At 37.4% G+C, this 24,438-nt stretch overlaps 1 protein-coding gene across 1 annotated transcript in view; it reads left to right on the top strand.

Moving 5' to 3' along the window:
* The first annotated feature begins 1,875 nt into the window (after window positions 1-1,875).
* GRXCR1 (glutaredoxin, cysteine rich 1) overlaps window positions 1,876-24,438 on the top strand; it is a 65,627-nt gene continuing 43,064 nt past the window's right edge. The window contains exon 1 of the mRNA XM_004681322.2: window positions 1,876-2,259. Within this exon, the coding sequence (XP_004681379.1) occupies window positions 1,876-2,259 (384 nt within the window). The remainder of the gene's footprint in view (window positions 2,260-24,438) is intronic.

The following is a 24,438-nucleotide window of genomic DNA, read 5'->3' as shown; positions in this document are numbered from 1 at the left end:
AGCCACTCTCTCTAACTTCTGCCTACCTAAAGTTTTTACATGATAAATTTCTTCCAATTTTGGTACTTAAATGTCTCTCCAGAGAGGCTTATATTGACTGATCTAAAGTAGGCCCTCTTCCTCATTTTTATCACTTCTCATTGTATACACTTCTTTTTCTTGATATTTTTGGCTATAGTTTTTATTTGTTTACTGTATCTTATCTATCTACTTCTAATGGCAAGGATCACGCTTATTTTGTTCACCTGTATGGATCCAACAAATCTTTGGTATTTAGTAGGTACTTAGTAAATACTGTTGAATGAATTATTGATACTAAGTGTATATCTGTAGAAAGAGAAGGAATTCTTTCTGAAGAGAGGAAGTGAAGCTAGCAAAGCTATTAAATTGTAAGGAATTATGGATTGATGCTGGGGAAAGATTTAAATGAAGTTGTTAAAATTTGCTATATGACATAAAGCAGATGGAACACATTACACACAATGAGGTAGGAGAATGTGGGAAGAGTGTTGATGTCTTTTATGAGTGAGTAGGAGGGAGATGGGGGCAAAGGACAGTAAAGGTAAGAGAGAGGGAAGAAGGGAAAGAGAAAGACTATATAGTCAAAGTATATAACTGAAGGCCTTTAGAAAATACTTGTTGGGACAGAAAAAAAAATGATAATTTAGTCTTACAATCCAAATGCCTAGATGCCTGAGAGTGAAAAAAATTATAATTCTGAGTTTGTCAAAAGTATATTTTTGGTCTGGTGCTCCCATATAAACTGTCCCAGCTCTATCTTTCTATGTGTTTGAGTTGGAAGGGGTATATTTAGCACAAATAAGGTTTTATAGTCAAAGGAACCCAACACAACTTGGTGAGAATGTTCTTTTCATCACTTAGATACTCTATTTTCTCATTAGTAGAATGGAGACTACAATATCTACCGCTGGTACAGACACATTTGGGGTGCTGAAGACTATTAGTTTCAATATATCCTTATATTATAAGAAGTTCTTCTGGTATTTGCCAAACAGGAAATTTGCTGAACACAGTGTAAGGAGGACTCTTCTTTATGCATAGGTGATTTGCATATAATATTTATCAATTCTGATCAGTCTGGCTGATCTGGCTGGCTTGGGAATTTTTCCATTCTTCCTTCACTGTTCAGGTTTCCTTTCCAAAACTTTTCACTCTATTCACTACTACCAGAATTGGGAAATCAACATTAAAAGTCTCTTTTCCACAATCTATTAAAAAGCTGTTTAGCAAAGATACTAGGTCATGAAGATATTGGTTGAAAATTCATCTTATAAAATGTAGATGAAGTATAATTGGTGGCTTATAAGGCTAATATTGATATTTCTATGCAGGCACATAACATGTTCACTGACCTCTTTAAAGATCCCCTGATTGGGTGAAAAACAGAAGAAATAAACACTGAGATGTCTAGGATAGTTCCTATCCTACACATCTGATTTCTGGCTTCTGAATAGTGAACGGTAGAGAAAGTTTTGCTGCTAAGCTCCTTTCAGCACTCATCAGTACCTTTAAAGCTCAAGTCTTTCATTTCCTTGTTCCACACTTATTTTCTATTTCACTTTCTTGCACTTGTCCTGTTAAAAGAGTCCACCATGGCTATTTAATATTTAAAGACTAGGATCATTTCGCAGGTTTTAGTTTAAAGGTAACCATAGCACACACACACACACACATTCATTATTAATAGCAGAGATGCACTGAGAGTCCTTGGGAATCTTCTTTCCTTTCAATGTTAGTTTCATATGAATACTGCTGTCCCCAGAATCAGACTCTGGCACTGCTATATGGACTGAGGAGTAAGGCAGTAACTAGGGATCCAGAATTATGTGAACTGTCTGTGGGGTGGATGTGGTAATGCTGAAAAGAGACATGAAGCCAGAAAGTGACAGATCACGCAAAGTCCGGTTTCGGATAGCATCATCTCACAGTGGGCGAGTTCTGAAGGAGGTGTATGAAGATGGACCACCGTCGGGTTCTCTGGATTCTGAGTGTGCCAGCGTCTGTGGCATAGGTGGACTTAGTGAGTCTGATGGACAGCAAAACGGTCACATAGGATCAGAAGGTGATGAGGACGATAACAACCAGGATAACTTGTTGGTGTTGGCAAGGGCTGCCAGTGAGAAGGGCTTTGGTACAAGAAGAGTCAATATTGTAAGCAAAAATGGCACAGTCAGAGGTGTCAAATACAAAGTCAGTGCTGGCCAAGCTCTATTTAACAATTTGACCAAAGTGTTACAGGTAAGTCATTGCTTGTTGCTCCTCCTGGACTTTTTACCATTTCAATGTCTGTCTGTTCTCCAGTTTAAGGCTTAAGCCTCTCCTATTCATGACTCTCCTACATACTTCATGAGTCACTCCTTCATCTAAGATATTGTCTCAAGAGCCATTGATTAAAAATAGTATTACACCTAGCAGGTTAGACTGATTTCTCAAAATCAATTTTCTAACATTTAAGTGCTCTTTTCTTCTGTAGTGACTAAAACCATACATCTTTTTCTACACCAGGGGGGAAAAAAGAACTATAGTGTTCAACATATGTGTGAAAATTCTAGAAATTAATTTCTGGTTTATCATTCTTAAAATACCAGGTTAGTAGTTATTGTCAATTGTATAGGTTTTACACCAGCAAAGATTGAGTGTTGCATTCAGTGGGGCTGGATTCAGTCAAAAGCTTATGAAGATATAAAGACTAATTGTGATTTCCTCCCATTCTTAAGAAGGCTTCAAGTTCTATCTCAGCTGCATTTCTCCATTAATTTGCCCTCAGGAATTCTAGAACAACACTTAGAAAAGTTATTTCTCTATAAATGTTCTGACTGAGTTTCAGAGCTTATGGTATAAAATTAGCCTTTAAAATGTAAGATTCTACACAGTAGAGCACTTACCAGTGTTCTAATGTTAAGACAAGTTTTTGAAATCGCCTGAAAGCACTGGCAAAATGATTTTCTATTGAAAACAGGCATTGCTATTTCAAGAATGGAATTCATAATCATTATCATTAAAGTAGCATGCCAATATTTTTCATTGTAATCCCATTTTATCTTCTCAGTATTTCAAAATAATGATCTCTTATGATAAATTATCCAGTGCCTCAACATTATCTAAGGATTCAGGATTGGTGGTGAGAAAAGATTTTAACCAAAGGCATTTTGGCTATTTTTCATTTCAAGGGAAGAATTCGGAAAGATGCAATTGTGAAGATTTAAAAATAATACATTCTAATTAAATGGTAAAAGTAGCTAAGATCAAAGATATTTTTCATATATGTAAAAATTACCTATGAAGAATTTTATAGATTAGTGATGGGATCGGGAACTGAACATCAAAAGTTGCTTACTATGCTAAGTTTGATTGGAAACAAACTTGCATAAATTTCTAGAGATATGACTATTATATTGGGATCACCTAAGTGGCCTCTCAATTTTACCAAATGAAGGAAGTATTATTGCCAAAGTGTAGATCAAGTGCTTTGTAACAATTATGTTTAAATCATTTTGTTATAGTCTGTATTGCTTTATGATTTGGAGGGTAAATCTGCTAAACCTGTTTTAGTACTTTGATTTAATTTGCTTATCTAAATCTTTCCCAGATTGCATTATCATTTATGAGTAAATACCTTAAATCTTCAAGCCCTAAAAGAGAAAAACTTATAGGATATGAAGTTGGAAAACTTTCCTTCTTATTACTGTATTCTTATAGTTTATAAATTTGCAAATAGGAAAATAAAAGAGATTCCAAAGTAAAAATGTCAGTACTAGACTAGGTTACAATATTTACTTGTATATATTTTTTTCTGTGCATAATTCTAATGCTCCCTTTTTTTTTGAGAAAAATCCAATAAAAATTTCATTTTCTAATAATTTAACCCCATTTCATCTACCCCCTGCTTTAAGAGGACATAATATTTGCTAGTATAGGTCACTCAAGATCCTTGAGATTTAAATCAGTTCCCCCCCCACCCCCACAAGCCCCAAGCTGGTGCTTCTTTATAATGCAGTTAAAGTCATTGGCATATTGTAGGTTTTTAGAGGTTTTGACCATCATTATGGGCGTGCTCATCATGGGGATGAGCATTAGTGATCATTCTGGGAATGTTCTCTGTGATCATTCCAGGGCAAAAACATAAGTTAAAGGCATCCATACCTTGGAGTTGAGTTCCCCGTTTCACTGCTCCAATGGGCTCCATTCACCATGCAGCATTGTTTAGAGAGCTGATTTGGATGCTTCCTTCTTGCTAAGGGATGTGCATGTCACATGGGGTGGCAAATGTCATAGGCATATGGTCAGGATGACTGGTGAGTACCATAGACATCCAACAGTGCAGAAGCAGCAGCTGCAGGGGTCAAGAGAAGTCACTATTCAGTTATGTTCATATATATGTGACTCCTCAAAACCTCTGTATATTCTGCATACCCTTTTGAGAGTAAGCAGCAAACTTAAGTAGATGTAACTGCAACATAGATATTTCTCTCAATGAGGAAAAACTGAGTTGTATATTTGGTAATGGTTCCAATGCATAGTCAATCTTACTGTATTACAGGACTATGATTGCAGAAACAGTCAGGTATTTCTTCCTGTTTTAGGTTAAGAACTCTTAAGGCATTCAACCTGAAACTTGAGAGAAAACCTAAATATAATAAAATCTTTCAAATACCCTGTAAATCATTTTGTTTCCTTTCTATTAGTTTCCCATTCTATTATTCCTATCTCATAAAACATTGGCATGTGCCTTGCAAAAATTTCAGCTTTGCAAAAAATAGTCATAGGAATTATTTGCTTAAAATATTTTTACTTAGTAGCAGCAATTATTTAGATAGTTGTCTATAAAAGGGATATTAGCAGAACTTTATCTTTGATTCAGAGATATAATGATCAGAAGAACAAGTCATAGATTAATGCATATCTTCATTTTCTTTACTAGCTTTGAGGAAATAAAGACTACTAAGGAATACTTAATTTACTTAATTAATTTACTCCATAGAATTCTGGCTAATTGAGGATGTGCATTATTAATCAATGTCATTAAGGGTAGTGATGACTAGGAAATATAGAAAGGCTGCTTGGATGCTCAGGTGGACCTTGTAGGTAGAGTTCAGTTGGTTTGCTGGTAAATCACTCATGGCTCTTCAGCTGACCTAGATTGTTATTTTCAGATTCAAGTGCTTAATCTTTCCATCTTGTGCAAAGATCACACAAATATAAAGTTCAAGAAAGACTAATTCGGAAATATTAAAACCTAGAATGTAATCATAACATGGAAATATTTACTTATGAAGGTTATTTAGGTTGTTCTTACATATGTTAAAGATTGAGGATTATTGTCCTGCATTCTAAAAGGGAAATTCATCCAGTTCCCTAGAGTTAATAAAAAGTATTCCTTAGTAGTCTTTATTTCCTCAAAGCTAGTAAAGAAAATGAAGATATGCATTAATCTATGACTTGTTCTTCTGATCATTATATCTCTGAATCAAAGATAAAGTTCTGCTGTTGGATATGTTTCCTGTTGGCATCCTAATTTATTAGTTTGTTGGTTAAGACACAGGCTGAGAAATTATCAGTACATGTTGATACAGGTGTTCTGTCATTTGTCTTTAAGAAATTCTTCTGTAGGATATTTCTACTTAGGTGAATGGTTTTACTTTTTACTGGAAAGTTTTAGAAAAAATAGTATTTGTTTTTTAAAACTATTCACTCCTACCTAATGAAAGGCTAATAATAAAACCAGCATATAATTCAGAGTTCTCATCACTTAGTTTCATGATTGGACTTGGATATTGCTAAATTCTAGCAGAAACATTATTTCTGGAGTCTGTTAAGGTAAATTAATAATACAGATAAATAAGGTGATTAATTTTTTCTAATTTATTTTTATTCTTAAACTTGAAAGTATAATCTATTAGAGTCTCCTGCTGTAGTTTTTGTTATTTTAATTCGATTTCCAAAAATTTAAAATGTACTAGAGGAAGATAGATGCAAAGAAGGAAAATAATTACAAGACACACACTATCACTTAGTGTCTCTATTTTAATAACCCAAACATATAACCTCCATCCATGTACACAAATACAAAGCTCTGAATAGTGTTCTCATATTTAAGAGTATTCTAACATTTCAGGAAAAAAGAAGATGAAAATAATCATGCACCTGCAGAGGAATTTATATTATGCAAATGGTTTTACGTATAGAATATTACTTAATTGTACTCAAAACTTTGTGAAATAAGCAGGAAAATTAACATCCTGTTTTTAGATAACTGTCACCAAAATAAATTGTCTGACACAAAGCAAGCTATATAGGACATCTATCACTGTTTTGGCTTTGTTAATTAAAAAAGGATATAATGCTATATACAAGAGCTTCTAACATTTATAAAAGTCTTTTTAAATGTTGTCATAACAACTATGGAGACTTATGACATTGAATATATGAATATATGTGTTATAACATAACCTGGTCTTTAGAAACTTTAACATTTGCTATCAGAATTCAATATGTATCATTTGTTGTATGATCTTCAGGTAGGCAAAATTTTTCTGCACAGTTAAGTAGCTTGTGTTCAATTATTATTATATTTCTATAAAATCAGTTAATTAAATTGTCCTAAGATTGCAGGGGTTGGCAATTAGTGTTTCTCTGATGGAGTATCATTATTAATTAATTAAAATTTGTACTCCTCTGTGTATGAAACATTAAGTTGTAAAATTAAAAGAACCTCCTCATCCAGAGAAACTTTTATATAATCTTGAGAAACAATTGTCTACTAATAGCAATATTGCCTTTATAGCTATCAGGAAACAGGCAACTCTAGGATTTTTGAGACAATTCAAATGATGTATAAAAATACATTAAGTAATTAGGTGACTTGCGATTCAAGAAACAGAACAAAACAACACCAAAAATTAGTTAACACTACTGATATATCACATATGTGTAGTTTAAATACAAACTGATAGATCTTAGAGTTATATGATCACATTCCACAGATGATTCTTTCGCTACTAATCTGAACCTCAGAAAATATCCTTTGAGTGAAATTCTCATATACAGTGCTATTATTTTTCTCTTTTACATTGGAGAGTTTCTTTCTTGGTTAGAAATATTTGCATAGTGATGTATTAGTAGCTCACTTCATTCAGTTCCTTCTGTTGTAGGTTACATACAACATTCATTTACTAATCTGCATATCTAAAATGCAGCATTGCCAAGAGGGTATGGAGGAATAAAACCCAATTCCTGCCTTTATGGAATATTCAGTAGTATAATATCAATGGTTTTGTAAAACAACTCCTAGAATTCACATATAAAAACATGACTTTGTATCCCATCCCCAGAGAATCTCCCTTGTTTTCTTGTTGGCCTTTTGTAGTGTCTGTTACCATTTATCACTTTTCCAATGCATACATTTTTCTTCTTTTGGTCTTTTTTTCATATTAGATCTTATCACTTTAGTGCATCACTATGTTCAGCTTCTCTTGCTATCTAAATTAGCAAAGGGTAATCTGTATAATTAATGGCTCTTATCTTGATTCTACAAGTCTCCAAAAGCAGTAGTGGTGACTCCAATCACAGCACTGACTTATTAAAGTTCTATGAATCCTACTAATATTTTCTCTTACTATACAATTGATGAATTAATGAATATTCATTGATGATGTTCATTGAACTCAATAAATATCTAAATTTGAATATCTCTCATTACCCTCTATTCATCAGATCTCTGATATCATGAAGTAAGTTTAATTTGTGGAGGTCTGATTTAAATTGTTTGAAGTTTAAACCTATGACTTGTTCTTAATTCTGACTCATGCTGAGCAATCCCACAGGTTCTACACGATGACTTTAAAACTACTTAATTAACTCATACTGGCATTCCATGGTTACCACATAATTAGGGAATTAGCACCCGATGTTTCCAAACTTTAAAAAAGCCATATAACAGCAGGACTAGGCAAACATCTTTTGGGTATCTTGCTCATGCTTGCTGAGTTTATGACATTTTCTCTGAAACCCAATATTTTGAATTTTGTGTAAAAGCAATAAACATTTAATAGTCAGTAAACTGATACATAATATAAATATATAGGCCCCTCAAATATATTGCCTAGAAGGAATTTAAAAAATAAATTATATACACAAAATATGACATGCAGAAATTTTTGGCTCAAGGGATTTTATTTATGTATACAAATCTATTCAACTAAGGTTTAAGTTTTCTTTGCTCAATTTTGTTTTTCAAATGTCTCATTATCACATTTTGTTCATGCAAAAACTGATATACATTAAGCAAAACAAATCATAGGCCTATCCCTTAGTTGGTTGATTTTTAAACTATATAGCTAAAGCCATAGAGACAGGTTGCTCCATTTGTATACCTTTTATGGGAAAATTGGTGTGGAACTAAGTCTCCTCCCAGGGTGCCCAATTTTTACTTCTTCCAACTTTTGAACTATCCAGCTACATCACTTTTATGTTCAGTTTCTTGAAAATGTAGCTTTAATAATTGTTCCTAGGGGCAAGAGATGTTCAAGGAATGAAAGTCCAGTTTTTCTTTGTGAGAGAACAGAAGATCAAATACCATTATTCTCTAATAGTGTCTTCACAGATTTTTGTGCTCACTTTCCTGCATGAGTGATCATGTCTCCAGTCTCTGGAGAGCAAAGACATGGCTTCAGATTTGGAGTCTATGTTTCCTTGTTGGATCTATTGGGAAATTTGCTTAAGTTCTGTAATCCCAATTTCATTAGTAACCTAGGATGTAATGATAGTGATTATAACCTATGAAATAAATGAACTGTTGTATATGAAGCATTATATACACTGCCTGGCACATTGTAAATGCTCAGTAAAATATTATTACTATTTTTATTACCCATCCTCCAAACTGTGAAACTGAGTCATTGCTAAGACACTGCAAGGTAATGGTGGTGCAATGATAATATAGATGGGAAAGAATTTTTAACTAGAGGAACAGAACATGATTTCTGTCGTCAGAATTAAAGTCCTTCTGATGAGGGAGACAAACTCATAATTACTACAATTTTGATGAATATTCAGGTGCTTTTTAGGGACAAAAAGAGGACATCTGACCCAACTCTGCAAATCTCATAAACATGCTGTTCCCTTCATATAGCATCTTTTAAAACTGGGGCTGCAAAGGAAATCCTGGAACACTCCCGAAAGGCAACAGTTTACTGTGAGCTTTGTTGGCAGAACTCACTTCCCTTCAGGAAATCGCAGCTGTCTTTGAACTTGGCTTAGCCTCTGCCACACAAACCTGTGTTCCTAATGCCAGTTCCTCTGTTCCAGATCCTGTCTTGGCTTCAGTACCTCTGCGAGTCTTTGTCTTGGATTTTCTGCTTTAAACTCCCTTGGCTACCTGGCCAGTGCTTGTCAGTCTGGCCCTGCTGTACTTGGCTCCATACCTGTGAGCACAGCCAACACCCACGTGTATTGTGTCTGAGCATTCCTCTATAGCACCTGTCACTCTGAACGCCTGACCTGCCCCTTCTGGGAAGAGGTGTATTCAATCTCTTCTTTAGTCACAGCTTGGCTTGATGTATAATACTTTTTGACATCAGAAACCTCACATGATATTATAGATGGGAAACAATTTTTAACTAGCAGTAGTAATCTATTATGTCTATAATAGGATGCTTAATTGTGCAGTTTGAAAAGGTTCATGTCATGACCCAACCTCAGCGATCTAAAACAAGAGAAATTCCTTTAAGTAGCACATATTGCTTTACCCCTTCCCCCACCTGTTTGCCTTCATTAAATCAAAACCAAAGTAAAATACAGAACACAATGACTACAGAGTGCCTGCGGTCGTCCTCATAGCTCCTTAGTTCTCTCCTTGGCTAAGCTCCACTCTATGAGGTGGAGCTCATGTTTCACATTTACAGAGCACACTGAGTAGGCAGACCTTCTCTCTCTGGGAGCCTTGTAGCAATGTTGCTCTAGTTTTTCTGATCCTGCTGAGCACAAACAAGCATCTTTTAAAAAATTATTTAGGAGAATGAGATTAATCATAAGAACAATCCTCTAAGTACCTATATAATCTTACAATATTGCTTCTTTAATCTCAACAAGTTTTCAAAATTGATGTTAACTTATTTTATCTGATATTAGCTGATGAAATTGCAAGATGAGTTAAAGGGTAATGAAAAAAAAATTCTAACTAAATTTTGGCCATCATTTTGATGTGTCACCTGAAATTTTATTGCTTACCTTATTTCTGTTTCAGAGGTCTCTTAAACCTTAAGTTAACTTTTCTAGAAGCAGCACCTGGGGTTAGATGCTTGTAAAAAGTGATTTATTGAGGGAGCACTCTCAAAAGAAAGAGAGTGAAGGAAGTAGTTTAAAGCAGGGAAAGAAAGCTAAGCAAGGAGGTGAAATCAAGTCAGTTTCAGCCTGTACACTTGCAATGCAAATTGCATTATGTATTTGATCCAGCCTCTAATGGCTGGCATTTTGGATGCTTGTAGCAGTCTGTCATTGGACATTGCTCTGTGTGTGTGTGCAGCAAAACACCTGTGCATGCTTGGATACATATGTGAAGACATCATTCATTCTGCTGATACACTTATCCAAAGGAGAAAGCTTTGATTTTTTTAGTCACTAGCATTTATGATAGCTGGGAGGATATAGCCAACCAGCATTGTGAAGTGAGTCTGGGAGTATCTACTACCAATTATTTTTTCAGTAAGTTTGTTTTATCCAGGCATAGCCTTATTCTAGTTAACAGGAAAAAAATATAGACTTCTCCCCCTACTCAAGGCTGGTCTTGAAGTAATAATTGAAATTAAGTTTCTCACTCATTCATTTTCCTTTTTAGACCTCACTCCTCTTTGCTAGCATTTCTGCTCACTTAGCACCCCTGCTTGTCTGGTTGTGTGTCCTGTATGCTCAGGCCAAGTGATCACTAGCTCCTTCTCAAAAGGGGATGACGCATGTGCCAATTTACACTTCAAATCAAATGAATACTGAGAGGAAACTAAGTTCTAATTTTACCTAGCCCTAATATATAATAAGAGTTCTGCCTCCTGTGATAGTTGGATCAATTACTTCTGCCAGTATAGTAACACTTTTTTTATACCAGCTGGATTGCTGTCATGATGAGGAGAGAAGACAGCTATTGCTTTAAGCTTAGTGGAAATGTTGGTTGGTGGAAGGACTCCCTTATGGGACCAAGGACTTAGATTTATAATCCCTAAAATTTCAGAAATAAAAAGCACAAGTCTCCAGATGGATAATTGGGAGTGAAGGAAAATGGTATTATTCTACATCTTAACATTAATTCCTGGACCTATGAATTTTAGCTACAGATAATATTGAGCCATGTAAGTGGCATCCTAAAGAATGATGCCCCTTTCTTGCAGGAGTTATCTGCAACTTGATTAATCAGTTATGCTTTCAAAATGCTACTATAAAGCTTTATCAGGTGGAAGATTTTTAGATAATGTGTATATGGTAAGGTCAATGTTTCTTTTTGTTTAAATAGTTTATGCCCTCTGAGCTTGACTGAGACTTTTCTTGGATGAGTCACTTTCATTTTGTGATCAATTTCTGCTAGACTTATATAAACTGTTGTGCACTAACAGGATGAGCCACATGTGAGAGCAACAGGGATCAAAATTCAGGATACTAGGTATCTCTTTAAAACATTGCAATGAGAAGCAGTGCAGGGAAGTTTCATTCAGAAAGAGAGAGAACCCCATAACTGGGGTTCTAACTGGGCAGGGACATTTCCTGTGGGAAGTAACAGTGGTACAGTGATGAGATTATTAAATACCCATAAAATTTGTGAGCTGGTTGTTAAACCCTGGCAGTTTGAAATTGGCATGTTGGGAGTGTTCTCAACATAGAAATCAGCAAAAATTATAATTGGGGCTTTTCTCTTCCCTTGCTATGAAAATGTTTCTGAAAAGAATACCAAAGCAGGAAAAAGTGAAAAGCAAGAGAACCAGGAAAAAAATGCTATAAAATCCCAACTGCTACCTAATTTAACTCTGTCCTGGAGACAGAGTTAGTCCCTGTACATTTTCCTTTTCTTAAAATGCAATCAGAAAATGTAATCTGGTTAGTCATTTTAAAAGTTCATTACTGTTATTTTGTCATTAAAAAAATCCATTTACTTCTGGGGATTGCTTAGCAAATTTATGTTGCAGTAGACATGAGAAACTCTTCCCATTTTGTTTTCCAGCCTCCAGGCTTGCCTTTGGCCAATCTTTTCCTCATGCAACTGAGAATCTAATCAGATTATTCCTCTGCTAAAAACAAACCAATTGTCCCCTGTAGCATTTACATATAATATCAAACTTGTGAGTGTAGTATACCAGCTGAGTTCCTCTCAAAAGCCTCTTGGTTTACTGGGGGTGGGGGTGATGTTTACAGGACAGTAGGGATAGTTAGAGGAATGTGGAGGAGGGTAAGAGATAGACCAATGAAAACATTCAGTGATTACTACTATGGGCAGTTAGGGATCTTTTCATGCTGTATTCTGATAGGGCCTTTTGAGTGGCAGCATCTAGAATGTGTTTCAGAATCTACATTAACAGTAGGGAGAATCATCTGTGTATTTTTTCCCCTCTTGGTGAGGTTTGCCTCAAAAGACTGATACTTCTTCTCTACCTCCACCCACTTCTGTGTCTTAAAGTCGGTCTTCTAGTGCCCAATTCTGTGGAGTTGAACAAAACCCAAAATAGAACGTGAAAAATACATGGCATAAATTTTAGTGATATAAAATGACTTATAATTAATATGGAACTAATTCTTGTAGTAGTGTTTATGAAGTGAAATTGTTATAGAGCACCCCAAATCTGTTAAGAGGACAGGGGGAGAGGGACACCCCTGAAGACCCAAAAACCCGCCTGCTCTAAGTGGGTTCTGCCATCCACCACAAGACAAAACATATAAAACTTTAATGAAAAGGGACTTTAATACAGTGAATATACAATACGGAACACAAAGAATATAACTTATAAATCAAACACCTGAAGTTACCCATCCTCTTGTGGTTAAAAGTCAACCCAAAAGGGATTTGCCCAAAGCAAGGCCTGAAAGTCTGCCACAAGACTAAAGCACCTTCTGGCCAGTACCCATAGAAAAGGGTCAGAAATGGCCAGACAAATCTGGGAGGAAAAGAACAAAATCAAAATCAATATAAACAGTGCCATAGTCACATCCCTACAGGTATCTCACCCACATCTGCCTTAACCAGTACAGGGTTAGGAAACAAGCCCGGTTTCTTCATCACATGCTTACTGCTCCATGTAGCTTCCTTAGGTGGTCTCCTTCTCCATCCTACTTCATTTCCTTCTCTTCTTTCCTTTTTCTCTGCTCAGCTCCACCCTCCTTCTGGGTGGGGCAGGGAACCTGGAACTTCCCTTTTTCCTAGGGACCACCCAGTTACAAAATGAAAGAGGCTGCTGATATAAATGGATATAAAGTTGTCCTCTTTTCCATTTGACTTCAGTCTTATCCTTAAATATACGTTCTTTATAGCCTAAACATGCCAGTATAGGTACACTAACCATACTGTGCCTTTATATCACATGGTTTGGAAAGTGGGGAATGTGTATATGCCTTCTTTCTCTTCTTGAAATGCTTCAAACAATTGAAACATGAAAATATTTTGAAAAAGCCTAATAGAAAAATATTTTGAAAAAGCCTAATAGAAATCCAAATATTTCTCTTATATATAACTTACATATCTATTTCATACCCCTTCTTACATATGTATCAACAAAACAAAAACAATTAAACAGTGCAAGTTCAATCCCTCACCAGAGAGCTGACCCACATAGTTCAGCAGACCTCTTCTACTTTGCCCACTGCTCCCCTCAGCAGTGTATTTCAGTAGTTCTGCCTGATCTACTCCCCACACTGTCCCTGGTGAATCCTCTCACCCTCCACATCTCTGTATATTGCACAGGCACTCTGGCGTGTGGTTTATTGATCCAGGAAGCAGTTTCTAAGCCACTGCCCCTTGTACTATGCTCCTGGGGTATAGGGGTAGGGGAAGAGCATTTGGGTATTTTTGGTGTATGTCTTGTCCTGTTGGGGAATTGCTTTACCTCCAGAAACTGGTTTATTTTGAGGAATCTCCCCTCCTCTGCATGTTTTCCAATCTCCTTGGCTTTATATCTTCCTGTAGGCTGGGGTGGGACACTGCCTTTCTCTCCTGTGGGCTTTACTAACACTGGCAAGTATTTACTGGCCACAGTTGATCACTTCATTTCCTTTAGGCATTGTTCCCTTTCTCCTAAATGTCTAAAAGTTTCTACTTTGTTTATAGATTAATTTATCCTTATTTATTGTCAGCATAGAGACTCATGCAGTCTTATTTGCTGGCTATAATTCACCACTGTCCTTACTTACTTTAATACTCTAAATTTTCCAATTTGGCCAATGGAACCCCTTGAAACTGGTGCTAGTATCTTTTTGACATGTACCTGTCAGCTATTTTTTAATTTCTCTACTTTTGGGTATAAGTTATTTCATGAACACCTTATTCATTTTATGCCCACCCTAGAAATAAAGCATTTCTTTAAAGAGCACTGAACTTTTTGGTGCAGAATGATTCTAGAAACTAAAATCTGAGTGGCATGTGAGTGCTGGTATGTCTTTAGTTGTTGGTCTTTTTGTGGGGAAAGAATGGTGGTTATAGAGGGAAGACTGTTGTCATTTGGCTAATTTGAAGCTCATTCTATTTTCTCCCTCCTTGTAATGCTGCAGGCATAGAACATGTTTGGCTTTATTTTTGCTTCTTGCTCTCCTTATTTTGGTGGGGAGGATGTGTGAAGTGATTTGGATTCAGGAAAACTACCCTTATTTGAGAGCTGTCCAACACTTCTAAGATCCAAAGTCTTTCAGTACCTTCGTTGACCAAGGAGTTCTCAGGCTCTATGTCAATTAACGTTTAATAGAGATTTTCAATGAGTAAATGTAGGTGCAAATGAAAGCTTTGAGAAATTGATGCTCTATCTTACTATAATCTTTCACCTAATTGTGTGTGGTTGCATTAGGTCAAAGAAGGCCGATTGAGACGAGGAAACAAAACCAAACTACTCCTTAAAATGAACACTAGTAGGAAGACTTATGCAGCCTGCTTTTATATATTACATTCAGATACACCTGGCATTTTTATATATTACAGAAAATACACACACACACACACATATTCACTTATAGTCAATATTTTATATTATATATGACAAGCCCCACCCCCCAATTAAAAGTTTAATCCTTGGCATTGATAAAAGTCTAATCTGATTTTATTGCTGAAAGCAGAAATATATGGGGAAGAAAAAAGTGTCTCATTTCCTCTAGTGTTGATAACATAAATGAGAGCTTAGTGTTTCATTCCAATGAGATTGTGGCTTTCATTAATCTCACACAAGGCTGATGAATGAAAATTGTTTTGTTGTACTAGGCAGACTGTTCCTGCAGAGTAATTAATCCCAAATGAAGCGTTGGAACAACTGCCAATGAAAATGCCTTATATCTGCTGCTCAGCTGAGACTCACCAGCAAGGGCTTTACTGGCAGAGACTCATGGCTTTATGATTTCTCTCACATAGGGAGAATGCAAATAGAGTCACTCACACTTGTTTTAATTACATAGTCTCTGAAACAGGTGGCCAGTTCAGGATGAAGGAGGTACAGAGGGTTTCTTTGATAAGAGCTTAGGGTGACTGAATTTCACTGCAGAACAAGCTGTCCTGGGCAGAAAGGCTGCCTTAGTTTGACTGTATGGAACAGGATGAATTGTAACTAGGAAATATAATCAGCAGTCCTTTACTAAGGAAGAGAAATAGGAATTAGAAGTAATGATAAAAAAGAAATGAAGTCTATAAAACGTCCACCTTAACATTTAGTTTTCCAATAATATGAGTGCTGATGTGGAATATAACTAGTGAATAGACATTTTAATATTTTAGCACATATTAAAAAGTGATGAAATCTTAAGTTTTCAACAGCAGGGATGGATCTAGAGGATATTATGCTAAATGAAAAGTCAGAGAGAGACAAGACTGTATTAGTTCACTCATAGGTGGAAGATAAAGAAACAAAAGTAGAATGAGTGAATAAACCATAAAAACATGTAGAATATGGTCTTAAAAACAATATAATTGTGGTCAGAAGTGAAGGTACTTAATTGTATGGTGATAAATGGAAATTAGGCTTTTGGTGAGGAACATAAAATAGTATATACAGATGTTGATTGATAATGATGCACCCCAGAAAACTACACAATGCTATAAATCATTGTTAAATCCAAAAATTCCAGTACAGCCAGCATTTATTTATGTAGAAGAGAGTGGTTTGGATTCAGTTTTAGATGCATATAATTTTTTTTCAAAACGTACCGAGTAGGTATTCCTTTGACAAACCAGCCTTGCCTTCATGGAGGGATAAACTTAAGACCTCAGTAAAGGAAACAAAGCTCATGCCTGAGAAGCATGACTTGGTGATGCTGAACTAGCTGAACTTTCCACAGGCTTCTGCTTATCCTGCATTGCTGACAGAAAGTGTTTATTTCAGGAGAGTGGACACACTGATAAATGACTTGGGTGTGAACACTGAGTAGAATGAGCATATTCCTTAACTGTCACCTCAAACAAAACAAACTCTCAATATTTCTAATCATATGTCTCTCCATTCAGTCAAGAAGGCTTTCATTTCACAGCTTATGTGTGAGAACAAATTTGCTGCCTCTGTCACCTGCACATGATACATACATCATGAAGACTAGAGTTCACAGCCAATTATGAAATGATGATATACATGTTGGCACAGAGTGTCATGTAATAGCAATCAGCAATGTAGTGTGTAGCAAACACACCAAGAGGAGATGGGTCCTTAGAGAATGTGTCCACATGGCATATGCAGATGACTATAAAGGAGATTCTGCTTCACATACCAGCTCTGTGCAGTTCTTAGGAAAGAATCCTCTATCAAACTGAACAAATCCTGCACATTTAGGTTTTCCTCATCCCTTCCTCCTTCCCTTTTTTGTACTCTCCCTTCCTCCCTTCCCTTCCCTTTGTTCCTCTCCTCTTTCTTCCTCTTTCACACTGCTTTCCTTTTCTTTCTTCCCTTATTGTTTTCTATAAATGTGGGTCTGCTAATCCTAAGCAGTCTATCCAGCCTCCATTTTGTTACCTACAGTTTTGTATTCCTAAAGCAAGGTCAGACTTGCCTGGTCAAAGGAGCCCAAACCTTTCAAATCAATTAAGAGCACAAAGCTAGATCACTTTGGAAAGGGTGTGCTTCAGGAGGGATGAACAGGAACTCCCGGGAGGTTGATGAAAGATGCATAAACTTAATCCTAACATACATCATGAGGTATGACCGGGAATGGTGTGGGGCTATTGACTGATGTACAACAAAGGACCTCAGAAGCTGATCAGTGGAATGTCTTATTGATATGATGGAAATCCTGACTGGGGATCGGGGCTTGATCTACATACCAAGCTATCAGGAGATGAGAAATACAGTTCCACCTTTCCTCTGCTTCTACTTCCCTGTCTCCTTTTCTACCTCCTCAGATGGTTAATTCTGTATGACTAATTTATCAGTAAAAAGGCCATGATCTTGTTCTTGAGCAGCATCCTGCATTATGTAGCCTGTCCCACACTCCCATGTCTTTATCAGTGTGGTGCTGCCCGATGCAACATATAAACTTTTTTTTTTTTAAAGATTTATTTATTTATTTGTACAGAACTGGGGTACAGGCCAGAGATGCGGAGGGTGAGAGAATTCACCAGAGACAGAGCGGGAAGCAGAACAGGCAGATCGACGAAGTACACTGCTGAGGGGAGCAGCGGGCGGGTCAGGAGAGGTCTGCCGCGCCATGTGGTCGCCTCCGGGGCAGGCGGGAATCGAACTCATGAGGAAGTGGCTTTAGATTCTCAGTGGTGTGCTTCAACCCGCTGCGCCACCAGGGAGGGCTCACAACATATAAACTTTTAAAAAAGATTTATTTATTTGTGCATACAAGAACTGAGGTACAGGCTAGAGGTGCCAGAGTGTGAGGATTCCCAGAGATAGTGGAGAATAGAATGAGACAGATCTACTGAAATACACTGCTGGTGGGTACAGGGGGCAAGACACGAGAGTTCTGCCATGCCTGTGGGTCACCTCCCTGGTTGGGGATTGAACTCATGCTGCAGTGGCTGTGGACAGCTTCACAGTACTGTGTTTTAACCCTTTGTGTCAGCAGAGAGAGCCCTCTATAAATTTTCTTAAAAGTAAATTTTTGGAAAATCAAATAGTTTCACCCTTTTCTTATTGAGTCATTACACTAATCTTGATGAAATCTTTACTATAGCATTCTTAATAGTTCTTCCTCTGGTTTTTCACCTAAAACTTTCCTTAAGTAAGCAGAAGCCAATAAATTATTACCAGTCCATGTTGCCTTGGGGTTATTCACTTCTGTAATAATTTCCTTTTAAACATCCATCCTGGAAAAGTGCCAATGAACTATCTATACAGGCTTCATTTGTATGCACATCCCTATTTACACAATTTTAGATTTTCCTATTTTCTTTAAGGATCTCATTTTGGGACTAAGAACAGAGTCAGGCTTCTTGTTTGGAAGATTCACACAGGAAATAGGACAATTAGTAATTTTCTTGTTAGAATTAGTGGACAGTACAGTTTGTATAGCTTGTAAAAAGTGGGCATTGTAGTTACACATGGACATACACACTCAATGCATCTCTACATAGGTCAGTGGCTAGTTTGAATTTGGCAAGATTCAAACAATAAATGGTTTTATTCCTTCAAATCTATATCCTTAAATATGTTACCCAATCTCCTTTTTTTAATTTCATCAACATCTCAGACAAATTCCATGATTCCAATCTCTTCAAGTTCTAAAACTTTCCTCTTCTCCTACTCAAAAAAATTTCCTCCTGTCATTGCTGTTTTGATCTGAAGCTTGAAAGATGTGGAGAGATGAGAAGGTGTGATCTGCTCCTAGAACATGCCACCTGCCAGTCTCCTTTATTCCTCCCTGTCCCTTCCCCCCAACCCCCACCCCTGTTCTTTTCCTTGGCCCCCAGCCTTTGCAATAAGAAGGAGAAAGGTGATTGGAAGTACAGGATTCCTCATTTACTGTTTAGCTGACACTGCTTGCCTGCCCTACATGTCTCTCTCTTACTTGTCCCTAATATGTGTGGGGCCAGGGCATGAGGATAGTTGGAGACCCAGCTACACTATGTCTAAATATTAAGAAGTTATATAAAAAGCAGAAAAAGTGTTAAATGTCTTCTATATATGGATATTGAAAGCTATATATTCACAATGACCTCTAAGGTCAGGTTGAAAATGAGAACTCTGGAACTCCTTATAATTTTGTATGTTAATATGGTAGCAAGGGATGGGGATGGACTGTCTTTGCCTTCTCCTCAGTGGTGTCCCAAGGGCTACCATCTTTGTTTTTCTTGGATGTTCCACAGAGATAGTGGCTTGGTTTATCTGTATGTAGTTGCTATAGGTCATATGTTCAGACTCTGTTTACCTCCTATCTCCTGCTATATACAGCCACCCCTTCGGCTACTCCTTGAACATAGGACACTTGACCCAGGGAAGGAATCTGAGTAGGCTCTGGAAGAAATCTTCAGATCATTTGGAGAAAGAGTTCTAGAGTACTCAGTATGAACTAGAAGTGGGAACAGGCTTTAGTTACTACTTCATTTTGCCCGTTATCATACAAGTATATCATGCAAGTATAGAGTCCTCTAGAGAATAGGTTAAAAACTACCTACTGTCATGATGCTCTGCTCCCTACATTTTCTGCTGACATAAGGTAGGGGAGGGGAAGGTTCAGAGGGTAGAAGTGGAGCAGGAGGTTGTTGAAAGATAGTAGGAGCCATTTATTTGCTTCTTAATAAATCCAGGAGAACTATCGATTCCAATTATTAGGTCACATATACTCTTGCATTTTCAACTTATATTCTTAGGCACTCACTCTAGGAAATCCTTTGATACCTTAATATGCAACAAAATGTCTTTCTTAGTAGTGTGATTTGCCAATTAAAAAGAAAAAGAACTATTTAGCTAAGTATTTACTTTGAACTTTGATTTTTGTTTATGGAAACCTTCTTTTACTCCACAGTGATAGAAATAGCATAATTGCAATTTGGCTTCAAAATGTGTTCTGGGCAACATGCAAATCACCAATTTAATCTCTTCCTGGCCTTGCACCAGGCTTATATGCCTCCATCTGTCACTAGAACAGGCAATGCATATATACAATATTTCTACAAACCCTTATTCCTTGAAATCAACAAAATGCTGCAACATTTTCCCCCTTTGTATAAATTAGTAATAGATATTGCTCATTTAATTAGTGTCATTTCATGGGTAACACTGAGGATGCTCTACAGCTTCATCTTCATCTCCCTCACTCAAAAAACATTTCAGAATGTTAGTGGAAGAGCATGAAGCTATTATGAGGATAGCCTTAAACTTATTCTATTTTATGTTAAAAGGTAAATCACTTACAACATCATTGCTATTATCAGCAATAAATTACCGGCCACAAATTGCACAACAGATTGTGATACAAAAGTTAACAATTCCCTAGATGCATGTAGAAAATGCAGAAAAAGAAATAGACATCATAATGTTATAACAAAGAGGGTGCATCTAATTTCTTAGATACACCTTAATTTATGAAATCGCTGTGACAGATGAGCCAGGTCCTATAATTCATTTTCAAATTCAACAAGTAATCATTATGTGAAAGAAGACAAGAATTGTAAAATAAACATGCAATATATCCATATCCATGTGCATGTAATGTACAGGAATGATGATTGTGGAATTGGTGATTGTACTTATACCACATGTTTACCCTTCACACAATCCTGTGGAAGAGGGGCAATCTCAGTGCTATCACTGGTATGGCCTGAGTCCAATCCCCTGCCAGGGAACTAACCTACATATGGCATAGCAGACCTCTCCTGTGTTGCCCACTACTCTCTTTATCTGGTAGGCTGAGCAGTTCTTCTATTTCTTTGGTGGTTTCTGCTGACTGATCTTTTTGTGGTGAATTTTACCCCTGTGGACTTGCTTGAATATTTGTATGTCTTCTTTTCCCTGTTGTGTATTTTCTAATACTTTTTCTATTCATTGCTATTATTGATTGGCTTTCTTTCTGGATGTTCTTTCTAGAATGGCAGAGGGACTTCCAGACACTCAATTGTAGAGAGTATTCTGAGCCTTGTTTTGTCTCAATATCTCCTGTTTTTCCAGCCCCTACTATGTGGAAATATGTCTGACGTCTCTGCCAGTGACGCTCAGGGGTCTCTTGTGGTGTTCAGCTTCTTCTGGTAGCTCGTTGAGTCCTTGTCTCTGGAAGATGCCTGTTGATCTTTGTAGCCTTCTGATGTCCCGGGTTGCCTCTATGCTTGGATGCAGCCCCAGAGAGTGGGATGCATTAGAAGTGTTGCAGTTGGGCCTGTGGTTGATTGAGCCAGTCACTGGTTTTGTTTATTTTTTGGGCACTGTGAGCCTTGCAAGGTAGTGCCTTACTGGCTCACACGTCTTCTGGCCACTGCTGTTCAGTAACACCTTGAGTCCTAATTCTGCACACACCCCAGTTGTGCAGGCTGTCAGTCCTCCTTTTAGGCCTCCAGGGCTCTATGTATTCACTCAGAGCCTTCTCTCCCTAAGCAGTCTTTTCCTATTGCTTGGGAGAATGTTAATGGGCCCATTTTGATTCAGTCTGATCTTTTTTTTTTCCCCTTTTATCTCAGGGGCTTAGTGAACTTGCCGGCCCCACCTTAGTGATTAATTCTGGGAACAAGCCCCAGGTCTATGCTGCAGGGGTGGGTGAAAGGGTTGCATGCCTTGCAGCTGCCCCAGTCACCAGATCACCAGATTTTTCTTCCCTACCCCCAGGCTCTAAGTGCCCACTTGCGCAGTCTTTTCCCACTATTCTGTTCTACTTCCAAGCTGAATGAGCAGGAAGCCTGGGTCTGCGCTGCGGAGCTAGAGCCTGACTGTTCCCTAATAGATTAGAGTTGCAGTGTTCCACTTACCCCGTATGTGGCGCTTCCGAGAAGACGTTCCCTTATCGGAACTCCCCAATAGCTGATTCTCCCTCAGTTATCTTCCTTCTAGTGAGTCCAAGGTGTTCTCATTTGGGTTGAAACTCGTAGCATGTAAGTCTATAGTCCGTTTTTATATATTCCTGTGTCTCCACGTCTTTGCTCTGCTGCCATCTTGCCCATTCCTGAGCTGGTTGAGCTGGTTGAGCTGGTCCATCAGCTGCTTTCCCAGTGCCCAGGTGCTCTGGATTGGATCTGCAGTCTTTCCTCAGCGTGGGCTCCACTCACTGAGCTGAGCTGTCTCCCTTCACCTCCAGGGCTTTATTGAAGTACAAAGCGGCTCCTGCAGCCTGCAAGTGGCTCCTGCAGCCCAGGACACTGAACACTTCCGGGGTGGGGGAGGGGAGTTCTTGTATCCAACTCCCCAATCGCAGATTCTCCCTCGGTTATCTAGTGAGTCCAGGTGTTCTCATTTGGGTTGAAACTGGTAGTATGTAAGTCTATAGTCCGTTTTAAGTCCTTAATTCCTGGGCAAGCATGGACATGGTGATCTCGGCGTCTTTACTCTACCGCCATCTTGCCATGTCCTCACTACTCCTTTAACAGTGTACTTCAGTAAATCTGGCTGTTGTGCTCCCCACTCAACGTCTAGTGAATTCACTCCCCTTGCCCACACCTCTGACGTATATACCCTAGTTCTTTTATGCAAAAAAAAAAAAAAGTAAAAAAATCCCATCTGTTGAGGTAAATTCATGTTATATATAAGGAAACAGAGGCTCAGATAAGTTATCTGTCAAGTTTATACATTTAAGAAGCAATGAATTGGTTATAGCGACCATGGAATCCAGAAAGAAGCTCCTCAAACAATTACATGTGGAACTAACATCCATCGAACAATCTCTCTTCTGAATTATTTTGTTCCAAAGGAAACGAAATCATTAGCTCTGATCCTAATACTGAGTTGGACACTTTTGGAAATAAAATGAACACAAATTTCAATATAAAAGACCTCAGGGTAGAAATTCAGATAACTCTGAGTCATACATCACTTCATTAAACACTGCCATGGGATAAACCACTATTAGTGAACATTTCAAATGTCCTTGAAAGAAAAGGTTGATTTTAAATGGTTTCTATTGTTGTCTTTCCATGTGAAGATGCTCAATTGATATTTTTAGTTCTAGTTGCCACATTGCTTTTGTGAACAAGGAGTGACTTAGCATGGCAGCAGTCTATGCTAGATTGTCATAAACTAAAAAAAAAAAGTATGATTAATTCTAGGTACTAGTAAAACTTATTTTGATGTTCCTCTCATTATGAGTTTTTTGAGCAGAACTGGATAAAAATGCTTTATGTTCATTGGAATGTCAGCGCTAGAGGGACAGATTTGGGGGGGGGTTGTCTGTTTTATTCATTGCTAAAGTACCAGTAAATGCATTATTTGCTGATTTTGAGGTTTTTCTTTTTTTTAAGATTTATTTATTTATGCATACAGAACTGGGGCACAGGCCAGAGGTGCAGGGGCGGGGAGAGGATTCACCAGAGACAGAGTAGGGAAAAGAACAGGCTGACATCATGATGAGTACACTGCTGAGGGGAGCAGCGGGCAGATCAGAAGTCTGGTGTACCATGTGTGTCAACTCATCTCATGTTGAAGTGTCTTTAGCTTCTTAGTGTTGTGCTTTAACCCCCTGCACCAACAGAGAGGGCCTGATTTTGATTTTTTTTTTATAAAAGAAAACTTTTTGTAATAACTAAAGGAAAATAGACACTTTTGTTGTGAGTCTAATGAATCAATGTACTGTGTGTGCAATTTTAGTTTTCAGAACCAACATTACACATATTTTATATTAAGTGTTTTGCAAAGATTGATTGCCATTCATTCCTGATGCTTTGTTAGTTGAAGATCATATTTAACACTGAAACCTCCAGCTAATTACTCTCTTGTTGGGATTAATAGCTAAGCTTATGGTTGAAGCTGTTTTTAATTGTATAGTTTTTAAATTGTGGTTCAAGATTTCCTCCCAAATTTACTGAGGTATCATTGAGAAATTTTAGCATTTCCATCACAGAACTGAGAAAGAAAATAAGGCAGTGTAAAGACCTGGACATGGCTCACTGTTAGCTCAGTGGGAGGTTTTAATTAGGAATTCCACTTACAGAAAGTTAAAATGAGAAGGAAGTGATAGTTTCATCTGTTGACAGCCATAGGGATTATAAAAGCTTCCTAAAGAAGCTTGTTTGTTTACTCTTGATGGGACACAAATAGAACATTCTACTTTATCAATTTTGTCTTATGGCAAAAACAATGAAAGACCAGGTTTCAGTGATTTGACATTTAGTCCATATGGTTT

This window comes from Condylura cristata, unplaced genomic scaffold (genome assembly GCF_000260355.1).
Source record: "Condylura cristata isolate star-nosed mole 26May11 unplaced genomic scaffold, ConCri1.0 scaffold00012, whole genome shotgun sequence".
NCBI classification, from domain to species: domain Eukaryota; kingdom Metazoa; phylum Chordata; class Mammalia; order Eulipotyphla; family Talpidae; genus Condylura; species Condylura cristata.
This window is presented reverse-complemented; position numbering and strand designations above follow the sequence as displayed.